Here is a 15,708-nt window from a genome sequence, read left to right as displayed (position 1 = left end):
TGAAAATCTAGAATGCAAATGAACTTTCAACCTTTCTTAGTAATAAAACAAGGCCAAAAAATCTATCCTTAAGTAAAACCAAGGTTAATGAAAATAAACAGAACTAAGAAACTTTTCTCAAAAGAACTCAAAAGAGACCGGTTTCATTGAAAAGACTAAAGCTTCCTTATTATATACAGTAGGAACAAATCAATCATCATGAAAAGAAGTAAAAAACACTAGTGTCTTAAGTAAAATAATAAATGGAAACAAAAGTAAATCCAAAAGTTGTAAAAGAAAACTTCAAACTGGAGCTTCCTCAAAGATCTAAACTGACCAGAGTCAATTCAAAGCTAACAAACTTTCAAAAGAAAACTGCACTATATTTCTAATAATAATTATACATGATAAATGAAAAGTAGACAATATACAAAAGAAAACTCACCAAATGACTCGAGCAGACAGAGCTCAAACAGGACAGGCCGCTCTCCAGTTAGGAGGATATATAAATACTATGAAGTTGTCTCTGTTGGGGTCTGCTGGTTGATTAAAGTGTGGCTTGACCATGTGGCAGCTTTTATAGGGGGAACATGTGGGCTAAAGTAAACAACCAGGGGGACACACTACCAAGAAAGGAGGGGGGAATCTTAAGTAAAACTAAAATGATTTTCTGTTTCTAAGGGGAGCTACTCCTATTTAATACACTATAAAAATACACAAGTAATACTTGGCACTGCCACACTTGCAGTCCTGTTCACCGCTTCCATCCATCTTTTTTTTTTTTTCACAAACCCTCAATTCAAGTTCATGGCCCCCCAAATGCTCTTGCCAGAGAATTCGAGGTAGTGGAATCGCATACATCATGAGGAATGTGCAAAGCAGGGCGCCTCCAATAGTTCATCATTAAGAAACAAAAAGACATGTGATTAGATCAGCCAATCAAAAATAGCCCTTTCGTTCCCACGATACGGGGTACGCTGTCAACCTCCTTGCCAAGTTGTCGAGCAGTATGCTCCAACGAGTTCAATAAGTATGACCGTCCTCGGGGACGAGGTTGGTATACGCCGTGAATATGAACGGAAAACAAATTGCGAGTTGACCGGTGAGTTTATAAATTATAGCGTAAATTTCAGGCGCCTAACGTTAGCTTGCTTGCCTGCAAAACGTGTGTTGCTGAGTGACAGACCGTGCTGTATTCTAAGTGAGTGACTGGTCTCACTGTTCTTTTTTCAATCTTTAGCAATATTACTTATCAGCAATATCGGCTCATACTATTTCTATAGTTTTGAACGATAGTTGTGCATGGTCTCGAACTTCGAAGTCAAAGGCATCACATCAGAACATTTCAGTGTGCATGGACGCATCATCACTCAGCAGCCTCATCAGCTCAGGGATGATCAGATGATGGGTATGCTAATTTTTTATTATCGACATGATCAATATTTTCAAAACTCTATCAAAGACGTCTAAGTATCATCGTGGTTAGTTTCGTTCGGTTTACCATGTTTTGTTTTAGGTTGGACGACGTATTCTTTGCATAAAAAAATTTATGCGCTTCCCCTCCCCATCCCCCTGTAAAAAATTAGTCCGAGTAACTAGGACTCTACGAATCGTTTTTTTAACATTTGGACATGGTCGGGCGATAGTATAATGTTAAAAAAGGCGATCCGTAGAGTCCTACTCCTAGTTACTCGGACTAGTAAAAAGTACCCTTTTTAAGAAAAAAAAAGGCAGTGTATATTTTGCCGGAGACGGCAAACCTTTAGTAAACGTTAGTTTGCCGGATATGCACTGAACATGCGCAGTTAGGCCTACTGGTTTTTTGTACTTAAACATTTTCCGGTGACAAATTTTAGTCTGGCTCCATGCCAAAATTATCGTTGTAACCTCGTATTCACAAGATGGGATTCAGACCATTTTATAATTTCGGACTTAATTTAAAAAAAATCCTCCAGAGCCACAAATCTGAAAAAGAAAATGTAATACTCTGCAAAAAAATGTTTGAGACATTTTTAAATAATAAAAGAAGAATATTCTTATTTATTTGGGGATGAGAAAAAAAAACTTAAAAATGTGCTGCGGTCGGAATCGAACCCGAATCATCCCACTTACTAGAGCCTTTGCTTAACCACTACACCAAATGTGTTACACAACTTTTGGTGGGAATTTAATACATCTTATAATTCAGCCCTATCTTAAAGAGTACAGCGCCCTCTGTTGACATGGATTGCCGCCGGCAAACCTTTAGTAAATGTTAGTTTGCCGTCATTACATCCGGCAAAATATCCACTATAAAAAAAAAAACACTTTCAGAAAACGATTAAAAAAATTTAAAATATAAAAAAAATGAAATCGGGGCGTGAGTGAAAATCGATCATTAAAAAAAATCAGCCATTAGAAAGTGGACCCCGAAAGTAATTTTCGCACGCTTATAATACAGGAATAACACAAAAACGCCCAATTTTTAAAGGATAGTTGTGTGGATGTTTATATATCCTATTTTTAAGTGTTCTTTCCAATTAACATAATTTCGTTCAAAGCGCGTTTTGTTGCCCAATTGGCCGGCTGTTCCAGGATGCAGAGTCTCTTTAATCTTCTACGTTTAATTTACCACCGCCATGACCAGTTTGGTCATAAATACATGATGAACATCACTGGAGAGAGGTTTTATTGCCACCAAGCTGTCGGTAATTTCACCCTGAATTTTACTCTATCGGTAGTGTAACCATTTTCATCAATCATCTATGAAGTTAAAGGGAATGTACAACATTTGCTCTTGCTGCAATTTTCAGTAAATGGATTTGGGGGATTAGAATGTTACAATAGCAAATATTGTTAAACTGACTTGTTTCACGTTTTGGGCTTGAAGATGCTAGAAAAAAAAACAAGAAAAACATCATCTTTTAGTCTGATTTCCAGACCCCACTTAAGATGAAATGGAGTGCTTGTCCACTTTGGGGAATTGTAAGGAAAAACCGAGAAAACTGATCATGTTCTTGTAGTCTGGTTCCCTGACCCCACTTAAGATGAATCGGAGCAATTTATAGACTTTGGGGAATTGTAAGGTCAGAGAATCAGTCTAGAAGGCTTGTACCCCCTCACAGGTGTGTAATCAATTGCAAAGAAAACGCGGAAAACTACTTAAATAAAAAATTAATAGCAGTTTTTGAAAAAAAGCCAGTTTTCTCCAACGCTGGTCGGCCGACCAGCGTTGGAAAAATACCAATTTTCTTGAAAATGTCAGCACACCAGGAGCCACGATTTTACAGGGTGTTTTAGAATGTCATTCCCTAACAATCCAGTAAGATATTTCGTGATAATTTGATCGTTTAGTTTTTTGATGTTTGCAAACTATGTTACCCTTTAAAGGCAATATGCAACATTTTTACACATCAAAAAACACAATTACCAAAATTATTATGATATTTTACTTGACTGTAAGTCTGTTAGTGAGTAATAGTCTCAAGCATGGTTGGAAAAACTGACCCTTTTTCAAATATTGCCCAAATTTACCAAATTTAGTTACTGGTAGTCCATATTTTGTTTGCAATCCGTGACACCAGCCTCGACTCCATGGGCGGGTGCGCGTTCCTTATACTAACCCCTGGCCGTGATGATGACGTAAATGACGCTGATTTGCTATTCACAGCGTTCTGCGCGCGCATTTCGAAGATTGCACGCCGGGTGCGCCCATAATGCGCTTGCGTGCTTTGCACGTAACGTAACGTATAAAAAAAATTTGTTATTCAAAAGTCGCGATGCCTGTACAATATGGGTCATGGCAACCTTGTTTTTCGCTAAAAAAAACCCTGTATCTTCGGTTGTAAAGGGACGAAAGGGGTACGTACATGTACATTTAATACAAATCTTTGCTAAAAAACGCAACATCCAAACGTTTTGTTTGAAAGGATTGATTCTTCAAAATCACAACTTTTAACATTTTAAAGATGGCGTCGGCACGTAAAACGGATAAACTGCAGCCTAATTTTGACACATTTAAATTATTTTGACACATTTAAATTACACAATTCCAGGGGTTAAGATCGTGCAAGGCATGATGGGAAACAACATGGCGCAGCAGGATCGTACCCATGGGGAACGAGGTTACACATCCGTGAACAGGTGCAAGCCAGCTAGTCTGGTTCCCTGACCTTACAATTCCAAGATGTCTATAAATTGCTCCGTTTCATCTGAAGTACAAGAACAGCATTTTCTTCTTGGTTTTTCCAGCATCTATGAACACAAAACTTAAAAATTTGCTATAAAATACTAACCCTAAAAACTAAATGTTGGTTTTTGGTTTTTGGTTTTCTTCAATCCATTGGAGGGGGGGGGGGGGGTGGAGGCGGCTCTGTGAAAAATTACAAAATTGCAAGCTACACTTGTTTTTACAAGGTTTTTTTTTACTTGTTATTTTTACAAAGCAGCTGCCCCCCTCCCCCCCCCCCAAAAAAAAAAGATGTAAAATTTTGAAGATCACCAAAAACCAGAATTTAGTAAAAAAAATATCCACGTAATGAAATTCTGGTACTTTCGTGAGCAAGCTAATTCCCACCCACGTTTTGCATGTTTTATTAAATTAACCTGACCTTTTTAAGAAACACTCATCGCATCGCTATGGTGGCCAAGTTTCCATGGCTACCCACTTGTGTTGTTCAACAATTTCTCTTGCGCCCAGACACGGCCAGTATACCAAAAAAAACCTGATGCAAGTTGTGTACACATGTACGGAACACAATGTGCAACAAGAAAATCAATAAAACCAGCTTATTGTCATCGTGCTGAACTCAGTTGAGGACTCGCGACATGGCTGTTATATTGGCTAGGCAGTGGACATGATGCAGGAATAAGGTAATATCAGAAAAAATACGCCGCCTCAAAGGATATTGCCAGATATTGATTGCAATTATGTATTTTCTTGAGCTTGGTTCGGTCGGCATTCTGAATCCTGCCTGTGTGTGACAAACCAGTACCACCATATAATTTCTTGTAATAGGGGAATAAATGTGTGCTTTGGAGGTTTTTATCACTCTGTTTAAGACCGCTCGGGTAATTATCAGCACCCAGACTCCTAGCAGTCTTAAACAGAGCGATTAATACCAACCAAGCACATTTTTATTCCCATTCATAATTTTTTTTTTTTTTTTAACTTTTCTGTCAAAAAAAACCACGATTTTGTTCAACAGGTTCACTTCATTTTTTGAAACACCCCTCTACTAAATATTGGAGTGTTCAGCTCGTGAATAAGATGTAAACAACTCTTATTATGGAGATTGGCACGCGAGTCGCGCGTACTGCGCGATGTCGCGCAGATTGCACCTGGAGCGTTGTGTTGTGAATTTAGGACTTTGAAATAATGACTCACTGGTAGTGAGTGTGCAGGGTTTATTTTCTAAAACAATATGTCGGCGAAGGGAAAATGTAATATAAAATTATTCTGGTTGGAACATTTTTCTGTGTTGTCTGATGTTGAGTCATTTTACATAATTTACATGTAGGGGCGGGCATATTTTTGGTACATGAACGTGAACTTGTGTGCTCATACTAGGAAATAACTGATCATAAAGGCTAATTGTAATTCATGCTAAATGTAAGGGCAAATGAAATTTGACATGAAAGTTACAACTTTTTTGAGTAGAAATGTACTTGACATTTTTAAATTTGCGACAGGAATACATAAACTTTACTTGCTGAAAAGTCACTATTCACGTTTATTTTTCTGCTGAATATGACTATGAACCAGCCAATTGTTACTTGGAAGACTGAAAATCAGTTCAAAAAAAGTGTAGTGGGATTGGAACCTGCAACATCGGAAACCAAATCCAGGTGTTCTACCATACCAAAATGAGCTATCCAGCTTCTGATGTGTGTGTGTGTGTGTGAACAGAGACAAGACAAATTTTAGAGACCACAACTGTATATTTACATAATTGTATGCTTGTGGAGACATTTCTTTGTTCTTGTGTACTAAAGTTTTTGACTTTGAAAGTACAGTTTCAAAATGCTCTTATTTAAACCATAATTAATTTTCTTGGCTGAAATTCGGATTTAATATCCCTTTTCTAAAACCCTACCATTTGCGACGGATCAACATGCCGTGGAAATTCCTAGTTTTTAAGTAAAATCCAGATCTATTTTGTGTGGAGACGTATTCATTGCCCTGTGGAGACGTATACAATCTTTTGTTCCCTATTGTGTGCATGTCTCCAGAGGGCACGGTGTACGCAGTATTTATAGAAAAAAATGTAGATGAAAGGCAAAACCGAATTTTGAAATCGAGAGACATCAGCATATGTACAGTAAGTTGAAGAGCTCAGTTGGAAAAGCACTCTGGTGTTGACATGGCCGTGGGTTCAAATCCTGCTTCAATCGAAAGATAACCTAGTGAATTTTTTTTTGGGGGGGGGGGGCCTTGTGACTGACATGTTTTTGATGAAAACCAAAACTGTAGCTTGTACATGCTTTGTATTTTGACAGTGTATTCAGTGGTGAGTTTGCTCCGTGGACCGTGCGTGTGACTGATTAACACACTGTACATGTAGCCGTATAGCGTCAGCCAAGATGTGGCAGAGCTTTATTGATGGAGATGCGGGGTAAGCTGTCTTTCAATTTAAGAATAGTTTAATCCTTCCCTTCCTTGGGGCATTTTCATGCAGCTGTTTGCAGGCATGCAATTTTTCCCCGGATTAGCTGATTTCCTCGTTTTTCACTTTAAATGCCATTAACCATTGAAAACACTGTACAAAGTATTGTAAAGATTGGAGTTTCCTCTTTTTTGTGTGGGTTACTTGGACATTTCCACACTAATGGGCCAATTAGATAAGTTTATGGATGTTGCGTATAAAGGGTAAAAGATGAACTAGTATTTCCTTCAGTTTTTCTTATACCTTGCTATTAGTTGAAAGTGACTACATGTAGGACAAGACAAGACAAAAGATGATACCGTGTTTTGTTTGAGAAAATAACAGACATCTTTTCTGTGTGATACGTATGTAACGTGGACAGACACACTGCTAGGAAAAGGGAGCTAATAGGACAAATTCAGTTTCTAATAGGCACTTCCAGTGACATTATTAAGCCATTTTACATTGTTATCAAGCTAAAATATACCAGTTTTCACACTGGCTTCAAAATGATGTGATTAGGGTAACGTACGAACAGGGACAGACATTTTGTGACAAATGTGCAGTCTGTTTGTACGTATAAATCCTGATTATAAAATATCAAATAATTCTTCACACTGACTCTGAGTTTTCTAGGTTTTGACTGATAAGCATTCCTCTAGGGTACATCTTAAATAAGTCAACATTGGGGGATCATTAAGCTTTATGCTTACTTTGTGACTTTATCTAAAATGTCTGTCCTTCGTTACATGTAGTCCTTCGTTACATGTATGTAACACTTTTTAAAACAATATCCACTATATTTTCTAAAATGCAAAACCAGTTATATCATGCATGTGAGGACATTTGTTCGAAGCTTGCAATGTTTACAGCAGTTTTATCATCAAACTTAAAGGTCTTCTCAAATGTCACACTTTTGGGCCCATTAATGTGGAATTGCCCACTTCCAAGTTGCATGCCTGCTGTTTAGCAGAGAAATATTGCTTAACAAATTTATGATTTGCGTAACAGTACCGGTATTAAACCAATGATATTTTTGGCTGTTATTAACAACTTGCTTTTGCCAAGCAAATATGAGAGGCGTTCTGGCAAAATGAGACGGAACTGGGCACAGGCTGTAGTGGAGAAAATTGCAAAAAACCGAATGGGGGTGATTCTGTTGTTGTTGATTTTTCAGATTTATTGATATTTTGTAATCTTTGATACATGTCTACTACACAAAGTGAAAAGAAATAGTATAACAATTGTTGAATGAAAGTTTTTTTTTAAGGAAAACAATTGGCATCATTCAAATTCACGAATACAAAACTCGACACTTTAAAGGCCTTTTTCTCAGTATTTTACTTGTTTTTAAATGTCGGTAAATGCGAGCTTTAAACTGCCATAACTTGTTGACAGAATGTCTGACTGAAGTGCAACAAATGTTATTGAAAGGAGAATTCTGTTCTCTTTCCTAATACCTGCAAACCCTCATTTTGACCCCGGCGCAGTTCTGTCTCATTTTGCCAGAATGCCTTACTTATTTTATGTGCTTAGCGCATCTCTATGCTAAGAAGCACTGTGAAATAAGCATCTGGTCAGAAGGCTAAGCTCCGGGAGATTATCTCCTGTTGGTTAACATCTGGGAGCTTTCCCTGAGTTGACTTTATGTAGCCTACATTGTGGCTTGCTGACTATACCTAAATGAGTGCATGTAATCCTATTATCTATGTAAATACCATGGTGGTGGAGTTTAGAAGTGCACACCTTTGAATAGGCCTAAACCCATCCGCCGAGCTCATGAATAAAAGTTATAGGCCCTACCCTCAATATATTCTATATTAGAGAGCTCTGAGAGCTATAAAATTGTGGAATTGAAGAGATATCAATGCACCTCTGGCCCGGACTTGGGCTTCCAAATCTGAACATTGTGGATGCAGTTGGGCTCAAAAGTGGCACAATTTTGCCATGTTGTGCAGGGATCGTTTTGTAAGATGGCTACTTTTTCATTTTGGGAAAAAATAGCGGTCGTCTTCTTTGGATGAGAATGTCTCGAAAGGTCAATGGTCAAACCACCAAAACAAGAAAAGAAAATGAAAGATGACATGTTGATCATCATTTTTCTGTGCAGCTTCAATGCCTGTGAGAGTTCTGAGTATTTAAAAAAAAATATTGGATGCAATTGGGCTCGAAAGTGGCGCTATTTTGCCATGTTGTGCTGGGATCGTTTTTTTCAAGATGGCTACTTTTCCGCTTTGGGAAAACAGGGGTCGTCTTCTTTGGGTGAGAATTTCTCCAAAGGTCAATGGACAACCCACCAAAAAATGAAACGAAAATGAAAGATTAAATTTTGATCATCATTTTTCTGTGCAGCTTAAATACCTGTGACTGTGAGAGTTCTGAGTATTTTTAAAAGAATTTTTGGATGCAATTGGGCTTGAAAGTGGCGCTATTTTGCCATGTTATGGTGGGATCATTTTTCAAGATGGCTACTTTTCCGCTTTGGAAAAAATAGGGGTCATCTTCTTTGGGTGAAAAGTCAATGGTCAACACACCAAAAAATGAAAAGAAAATGAAAGATGACATGTTGATCATCATTTTTCTGTGCAGCTTCAATGCCCGTGAGAGTTCTGAATATTTTTAAAAGAATTTTTGGATGCAATTGGGCTTGGTAGTGACGCTATTTTGCCGTGTTATGGTGGGATCATTTTTTTTCAAGATGGCTACTTTTCCGCTTTGGGAAAATAGGGGTCATCTTCTTTGGGTGAGAATTTCTCGAAAAGTCAATGGTCAACCCACCCAAAAATGAAAAGAAAATGAAAGATGACATGTTGATCATCATTTTCTGTGCAGTTTACATAAAATTCCTATAATAGTTCTTAGTATTTTTAAAAGAATTTTTTGGATGCATTTGGACTTGAACATGTAGAAAATGGCGCTTTTTTGCCATGTTGTGGTGGGATCGTTTTTCAAGATGGCTACTTTTCCGCTTTGGGAAAAATAGGGGTCATCTTCTTTGGGTGAGAATTTCACGAAAAGTCAATGGTCAACCCACCAAAAAATGAAAAGAAAATGAAAGATGACATGTTGATCATCATTTTTCTGTGCAGCTTAAATACCTGTGAGAGTTCTGAGTATTTTTAAAAGAATTTTTGGATGCAATTGGGCTTGATAGTGACGCTATTTTGCCATGTTATGGTGGGATCATTTTTTTCAAGATGGCTACTTTTCCGCTTTGGGAAAAATAGGGGTTATCTTCTTTGGGTGAGATTTCTCGAAAAGTCAATGGTCAACCCACCCAAAAATGAAAAGAAAATGAAAGATGACATGTTGATCATCATTTTTCTGTGCAGCTTAAATGCCCGTGAGAGTTCCGAGTATTTATAAAAGAATTTTCGGATGCAGTTGGGATCGAAAGTGGCGCTGTTTTGCCATGTTGTGGTGGGATAGTCTTTCAAGATGGCTACTTTTCTGCTTTGAAAAATGAAAAGAAAATGACAGATGACATGTTGATCATCATTTTTCTGTGCAGCTTAAACACCTGTGAGAGTTCTGAGTATTTTCAAAAGACCAGTTTTAAATTTTCACATGTGACACGGACAGTTGGACAGTGAGTCAGAGACACATACATACATGTACATCTAGAGGACACTGCGAGTAGGTTGGCTCTCTGAAACCAATGGCAACATGCATGAAAGGGAGAACGCCCCGTAGTAATTGTGACAGGTCTACCTTCGTCATTCACACAAAGTCCTCCTAAATCTGGTGTATAAGTGATAATTGTCCTGTAAGCTATTTAGAAAATTTCAGACAAGATTAAAGGGAATATACATCATTTGCTTTTGCTGTAATTTTCAGAAATGGATGGAATTGGGGGGTTGGAAATATATAGCAAATATTGTTAAACTGACTTTTTAGAGGTTTTGGGCTCGAGAATGCTATAAAAACCAAGAAAAACAATCATTTTCCTATAGTCTGGTTCCCTGACTCCATATAAAAAGAAACAGAGCAGTTTACATACATTGGGGAATTGTAAGGTCAGGGAACCAGTCTAGCTGGCTCGTACCCGTTCATAGGTTTGTAATCGATTGCAAACAAGTGCGATGGTCAATTGGGGCCAGTATTTGAAAAAAAGCCAGTTTTTTTCCAACGCTGATCGGCCGATCAGCGTTGGAAATTGATACAAAAATACCACTTTTCTTGAATATGACACTTGACAGTATACCAGGTGCCATGATTTTACAGGATGCTTTACACTGTCATATGATTCACTAACAGTCCAGCAAGGTATTTCAAAATGATTTGGAAGTTTTATTTTTTGATGTTTGCAAATGTTGTATTTTCCCTTTAAGAGGTTTTATACGGTATGTACACCAAAATACGGGCTGTGGATGAAATTAATAATTGGTACGAGATTCTATCAAATTTATTGCGTACCTTGTCCCTGGTAACATGGCAACGGATGCTGTGAGATTAGCTTTGGTTCAGCAGCGGCGGTGCCTACGACCTCGCTATTGATTTCAATAATTAATAACGAGGTCTGTAAGCATTGCCTCCTTTCATAACGTAACACTTCGTACATGGAGAAGCTGGTTCTCTTTTGTGATTGGTTTACAGCTTTAATAGGGCTGTAACACATTGCACTTTGTACTGCATCCCTTCTCCGAGGGACCTGACATGGGTGGAAAATCAAACAAAACAAAACAGAACAAAAAGCTCAAGTAGAATACCGGTACTTTGAAAATAGCCGTGAAGGATTTGCTACTTGTTTTCAGTCATGGTGCTTGCACATGTAGTGTAAGGCCCAAAAAAAAAAATTCGGTCTCTGGTCAGCGCGCCCGTCGATTTTAACCATGCGCGTCATTCTTTTTTTTCTTCCAAAATGTTCCGCGGTAGCTCCAACAGCGCCCTCTGTTGCCGCACCTCCTCAATTTTTTTTTACCAAAGAGCACCAAGGAATGGGACATTGTACCAAGGCAAATGATTGAGGGCACTAAGGCAAATTATGGAGGACACCAATGTACATGAGGACACCAAATCAAGCAAAATAGTACCCCACTTTGTCTGTACTATCCAAGCTTGAAAAAAACAAAAAAAGCCGCGTCGCCGCATCAATTCCGGAACTTCGGCTGACCAGAGACCGACTATTTTTTTTTTTGGCCTTAATTGTTTGTTTTTTTCACTGGAGTTGGGCCAAATGTTAAGCTTGGGCTTTCTGTCAGCCTCTACTATTCATCACGCTTGTTGTATATTCTGTTTAATTTAATTGTTCATTTAAAATTTTGATGTTTGGAAAGAAATCAAATCAAATTAAAAAAAATATCATGTTTTGACAGGCTATTCAACAAGTTTGGGCCAGCCCCTCTTCCAGCCATTTCCAGCAACCAGCCTGGTGCCCAGACTCCACAGCCCAATGACTACAACCAAATTATTCCCCTCGGCGGGCGCCGGTCTCAGCTGTCCAACGTCACTGCGGTCCCGGCCTATGCGGGGGACTACACAGAGAACAGACTACGACAGGTGGAGGACAGGCTGAACATGTCTGAGCAGTCATGTCGGGCGCTACTGGAAGAAGTCGTCCGTTTGAGAGGTAATAGGAAAAGTAACTTTGTACTTTAGTCAGTTGTGTGACCTCTTGTGTAATATGTATGGGCGATCCTGTAGTTGCAGGCCTGGTTCCCTGTAAGAGAACGATATATACTTAACATTTATTTGACCTACCAAACTAGTTGGCGACATTAAGAACATGCAAGTGTGTCATAGATAGAGGGTAGGGTTTTGAATTTTTGAGGGAAATTTGGGGGTAAACTGACAATGAAAACGACAAAACGCAACACAAAAATAAAGATGGCAATCGCCGCGATGTACGGTACCGTGAACACTATCTGAGTCGCATGGCACCAACCGTAAACCTCGTAAAAAGAATTGTAATTTCTACCCCAAGAAACTGTTCAGATTTATAAAAAAAAAGGTGTCATTTGAATTTAGAGAAGTCTGCTTTAGGTTGAGAAGGTCATTTTTGAATGATAAAAAGGACCCTTGACTCTAATTTGATCGAAACTAAAGAGGGGCCCGTAACTACACGATCGCCAATTCACATACAGTGTTCTATTAAATACAAATTTAACAGGGCGGTACACACGTAGTGAGTAAAAGCTTAAATTGCTGTAATGATAGGAATCAATGAAGCCTAAATTCGAATTTGTTGTTGCATGTAGCTGGTAAGTTAATTACATGTAGGTGATGTAAAAATCATCAAAACATTTAGGGGGAGGTACAAAATTTGAATGGGATAGCGCAGAAGTTTAGCTGAAAGCCTGCCTTCCTTAAGCTAGAAATGGCATTAATTTGGCTCACCCCCCTAAAGCTTTTTATGGAAAACAATATACTTTTTTTTTGCTTGTGAGAAAGGGGTTGTCAGAATCTCAAGGTTTGACCATGGGTGGAACAAAGAGATTTCAAATAGTGTGAATTTGAAAAGGGCATATTACCCGTGGTGTAACAAATGAAATTCTTAACCTAGGGGAGTTGAAGCAGTCGCACCTGCGCTCAGATGAAGCCATCCAGAGCGAGCGCCAATCCCGCCAGCAGCTGGCCGACAGCATCCGGTCCAGCAACGATCTGATCGGTCAGCTGGGAGCGAGGCTCAAGCGGGCCGAGGAGCGCGTGTCGGACGAGAGGACAGCCGTAGGGGCGCTGGTCAACCACACCAAGCAGGTGGAGCAAGCGGTGCTGGGGAGCCAACAAGAATTGGTGGCCAGGAGAGACCAGCAACTTACTAAGTAAGTAAGGGCAAGTCTCAATTCATAACCGAGTTCCGGACAAGTTGCGGGTAGAATCAATCACTTTGTCTGGAAGAAGCTCTGCATTTGTCCTGGATATGTTCCGGGGAAATTTAGCAACTGCTTGACTCACCAATACTGATAACTTCATTGCGGGAAGATTGCAGGGAAGTTCATCGCAAAATACGAAGCGTCCTTTTTCTAACCAGTTTTATGCCATAAAAATACATAAACGAGACTATAATACCGAGGCAACGTGTGTAAAGTTGTAAATAGAAAATGCATTGCACAGTTATGATTATGAATTAGCCTGGAATATTGCAGTTGAAATTTGGAAGTAGCTATACAGTCTGCTGAGAGCTTGTTTTCGTTTAAAATTGCATCACATGTCTGCCATTTTGTTATACGTTTTAAACAATTTCAAGAGGAGATCTGACGACTCTTTTGTTGAATATCAGAGGACTATTTACTGTACGCTGACTAAATACATGTACATCTAGTTGTGCTATAAATACATCTACGACGCGTCGCACGTACCGGTACGACGTGTTTTGTGAAATGGATCGCAGGACACATCGCAGCTGTGACACATCCTAGGGATACGACGCGTCGCAGCGCTGAGATGCATCGTAAGTTACGATGAGTTTCATGAAATCGGGTGCTGGTCACACAGTGGGACTACCCATATCATCCCTGGTAAATTCAACCCCACTTTTACATCAGTTGCAAAGAATTTGCAAATTGGTCTAAGGCAAAGTATTGGAATTTGGAAGATTCACATATTTTCCTAGGCCAATATGTCCAGGCAGTTTGTATGAACTTCAGAGTTAAGGCCGATTCATACATGTACCTCCCAGGAGTGAATGTGAAAGCATGTCAGGAAGAAAAACATTTTCTGCAGAATTTGCCAGAGTTGCAATGTGTCCAACTTGTGTGAATCTCAGTGCAGAGACTTCTGTGATGTCACAAGGCTTTTAGAATGTCAGATTTTGATGGTACTGTGTTCAACTTCAGCAATTTGGTTTGTGGAGTGCCATGGCTTCGTGGTCTGGGGCATTGAATTCGTGGTCTGCAGGTAATTCTGCAGGCTGTTGGTTCGATTCCCGTCTGAGGTTACGATGCGTGTGCCCTTGGGCAAGGCGCTTTGTCACTCATTGCTTCTCTCCACCCAGGAGTCAATGGGTACCTGTGAGGGCAGAGATGGTAAGTGTGATTGATTGTAGCTGCCTTGCGCCAAAATGGCAGCATCAAGGTGTATACTCCCCAGGGAGCTGAGATTGTATTTGGAATGTTTCATTGGCCCAATGATCAGGGGTAATAATAATGTAAAGCGCTTCGATCTTAGTTAAAGCGCTTCGATCTTAGTTAAAGCGCTATATAAGAACCTGTTATTTTTATTATTACTATTTTTTAAAAAGTCATTTCGTGATAACAAATTTGCTAGAATCGCTGAGCTTCGCAACGACCTGGACGAGGCCAATCGGCTGAGGGAGCAGCTGGAGAGAGCAACCACAACCTTGGTGGATGAAGTGCGCGCCATCAAGGGCAAAGTGGACACTCAGCACATGGAATCGACCAGCATTGTGCATGACGTCAAGGAGCGCACCAAGAGACTAGAGGAGGACAACAGAACACTGGTGAGCAGCAAAACATTCAAGTTTTCAAAAGTGTTGATTTTTTTTCAAAAATCTTGTACAACTCTACATATGTCTTGTGATAAAATCGTCAGGAGTTTGGTTTAGAAGCAAACCAGGTTAACTTCACTGTGATTGTGTCCTTGGGCAAGGCATTTTACTGCATTTGGTGATGACCCTGTGTAGTTGCATGGGCTCCCTGCGTGAACAAGAGAGGGCGCTTTTTGCGTATGGGGCAATTCCACGGTAACGGAAGGACATTTTCGAAGGCTGAAATATTAGAAGTCACTAAAGCGAAACAAATTACGCAAAACATTAAAAACAAGTTTCAGTCAGTTTTTCAAGGCCAATACTTTCTCATGACAGAAACTGATGGCATTAGTACATATTTTTGTGTGTGTATTGGTAGAATACTTTCATATCACTATTAATCACATTTTTAGGATTAAAACAGGATTATTACGTAATCCTATTTGTTGGTACCGAAATGTATCAAAAATAAAATTCCGACTTCAAATCTTGAAAATATAAACTTTTAGCTTTCATTTGATGCCAAATTTGTTTAAGTCACATGTATTTGAATTTTTGGTGTCATGTCCACTTTGGTGTGGAATTGCCCTATGCGTAATGGTTTGCGCGCACCTATTGCACAAAGTACGCACAACTAAATTTATTCTGAATGCGCAAAAAGCCATAGCGTCTTCGCGTGAG

General features: G+C 39.2%; 2 protein-coding genes across 11 annotated transcripts in view; one reads left to right on the top strand and one right to left on the bottom strand.

Moving 5' to 3' along the window:
- The window catches only part of LOC119734544 (sodium-dependent multivitamin transporter-like), a 31,467-nt gene extending 28,868 nt beyond the window's left edge, over positions 1–2,599 (bottom strand). The window contains exons 1-2 of the mRNA XM_038208081.1: positions 2,591–2,599; positions 425–491 (exon numbers count right to left, since the gene is read on the bottom strand). Of these exons, the coding sequence (XP_038064009.1) occupies positions 425–491; positions 2,591–2,599 (76 nt within the window). The remainder of the gene's footprint in view (positions 1–424; positions 492–2,590) is intronic.
- The window catches only part of LOC119734354 (golgin subfamily A member 6-like protein 22), a 58,575-nt gene continuing 43,864 nt past the window's right edge, over positions 998–15,708 (top strand). For 4 of the 10 annotated variants that reach the window (XM_038207818.1, XM_038207822.1, XM_038207817.1 and 1 more), the window contains exons 1-5: positions 1,037–1,387; positions 6,457–6,572; positions 11,918–12,171; positions 13,105–13,363; positions 14,808–15,000. In XM_038207818.1, coding sequence (XP_038063746.1) covers positions 6,541–6,572; positions 11,918–12,171; positions 13,105–13,363; positions 14,808–15,000 — 738 coding nt within the window. In that variant the 5' untranslated portion in view covers positions 1,037–1,387; positions 6,457–6,540. Of the gene's footprint in view, positions 1,388–6,456; positions 6,573–11,917; positions 12,172–13,104; positions 13,364–14,807; positions 15,001–15,708 lie in introns of all 10 variants that reach the window. The other 6 variants (XM_038207821.1, XM_038207820.1, XM_038207823.1 and 3 more) reach the window with 4 other exon arrangements.

This window comes from Patiria miniata, unplaced genomic scaffold (assembly GCF_015706575.1).
Source record: "Patiria miniata isolate m_02_andy unplaced genomic scaffold, ASM1570657v1 HiC_scaffold_27, whole genome shotgun sequence".
Classification (NCBI taxonomy): Eukaryota; Metazoa; Echinodermata; class Asteroidea; order Valvatida; family Asterinidae; genus Patiria; species Patiria miniata.
Note: the sequence above shows the minus strand (reverse complement) of the source record. Positions and strands in the feature narration are given on the sequence as shown.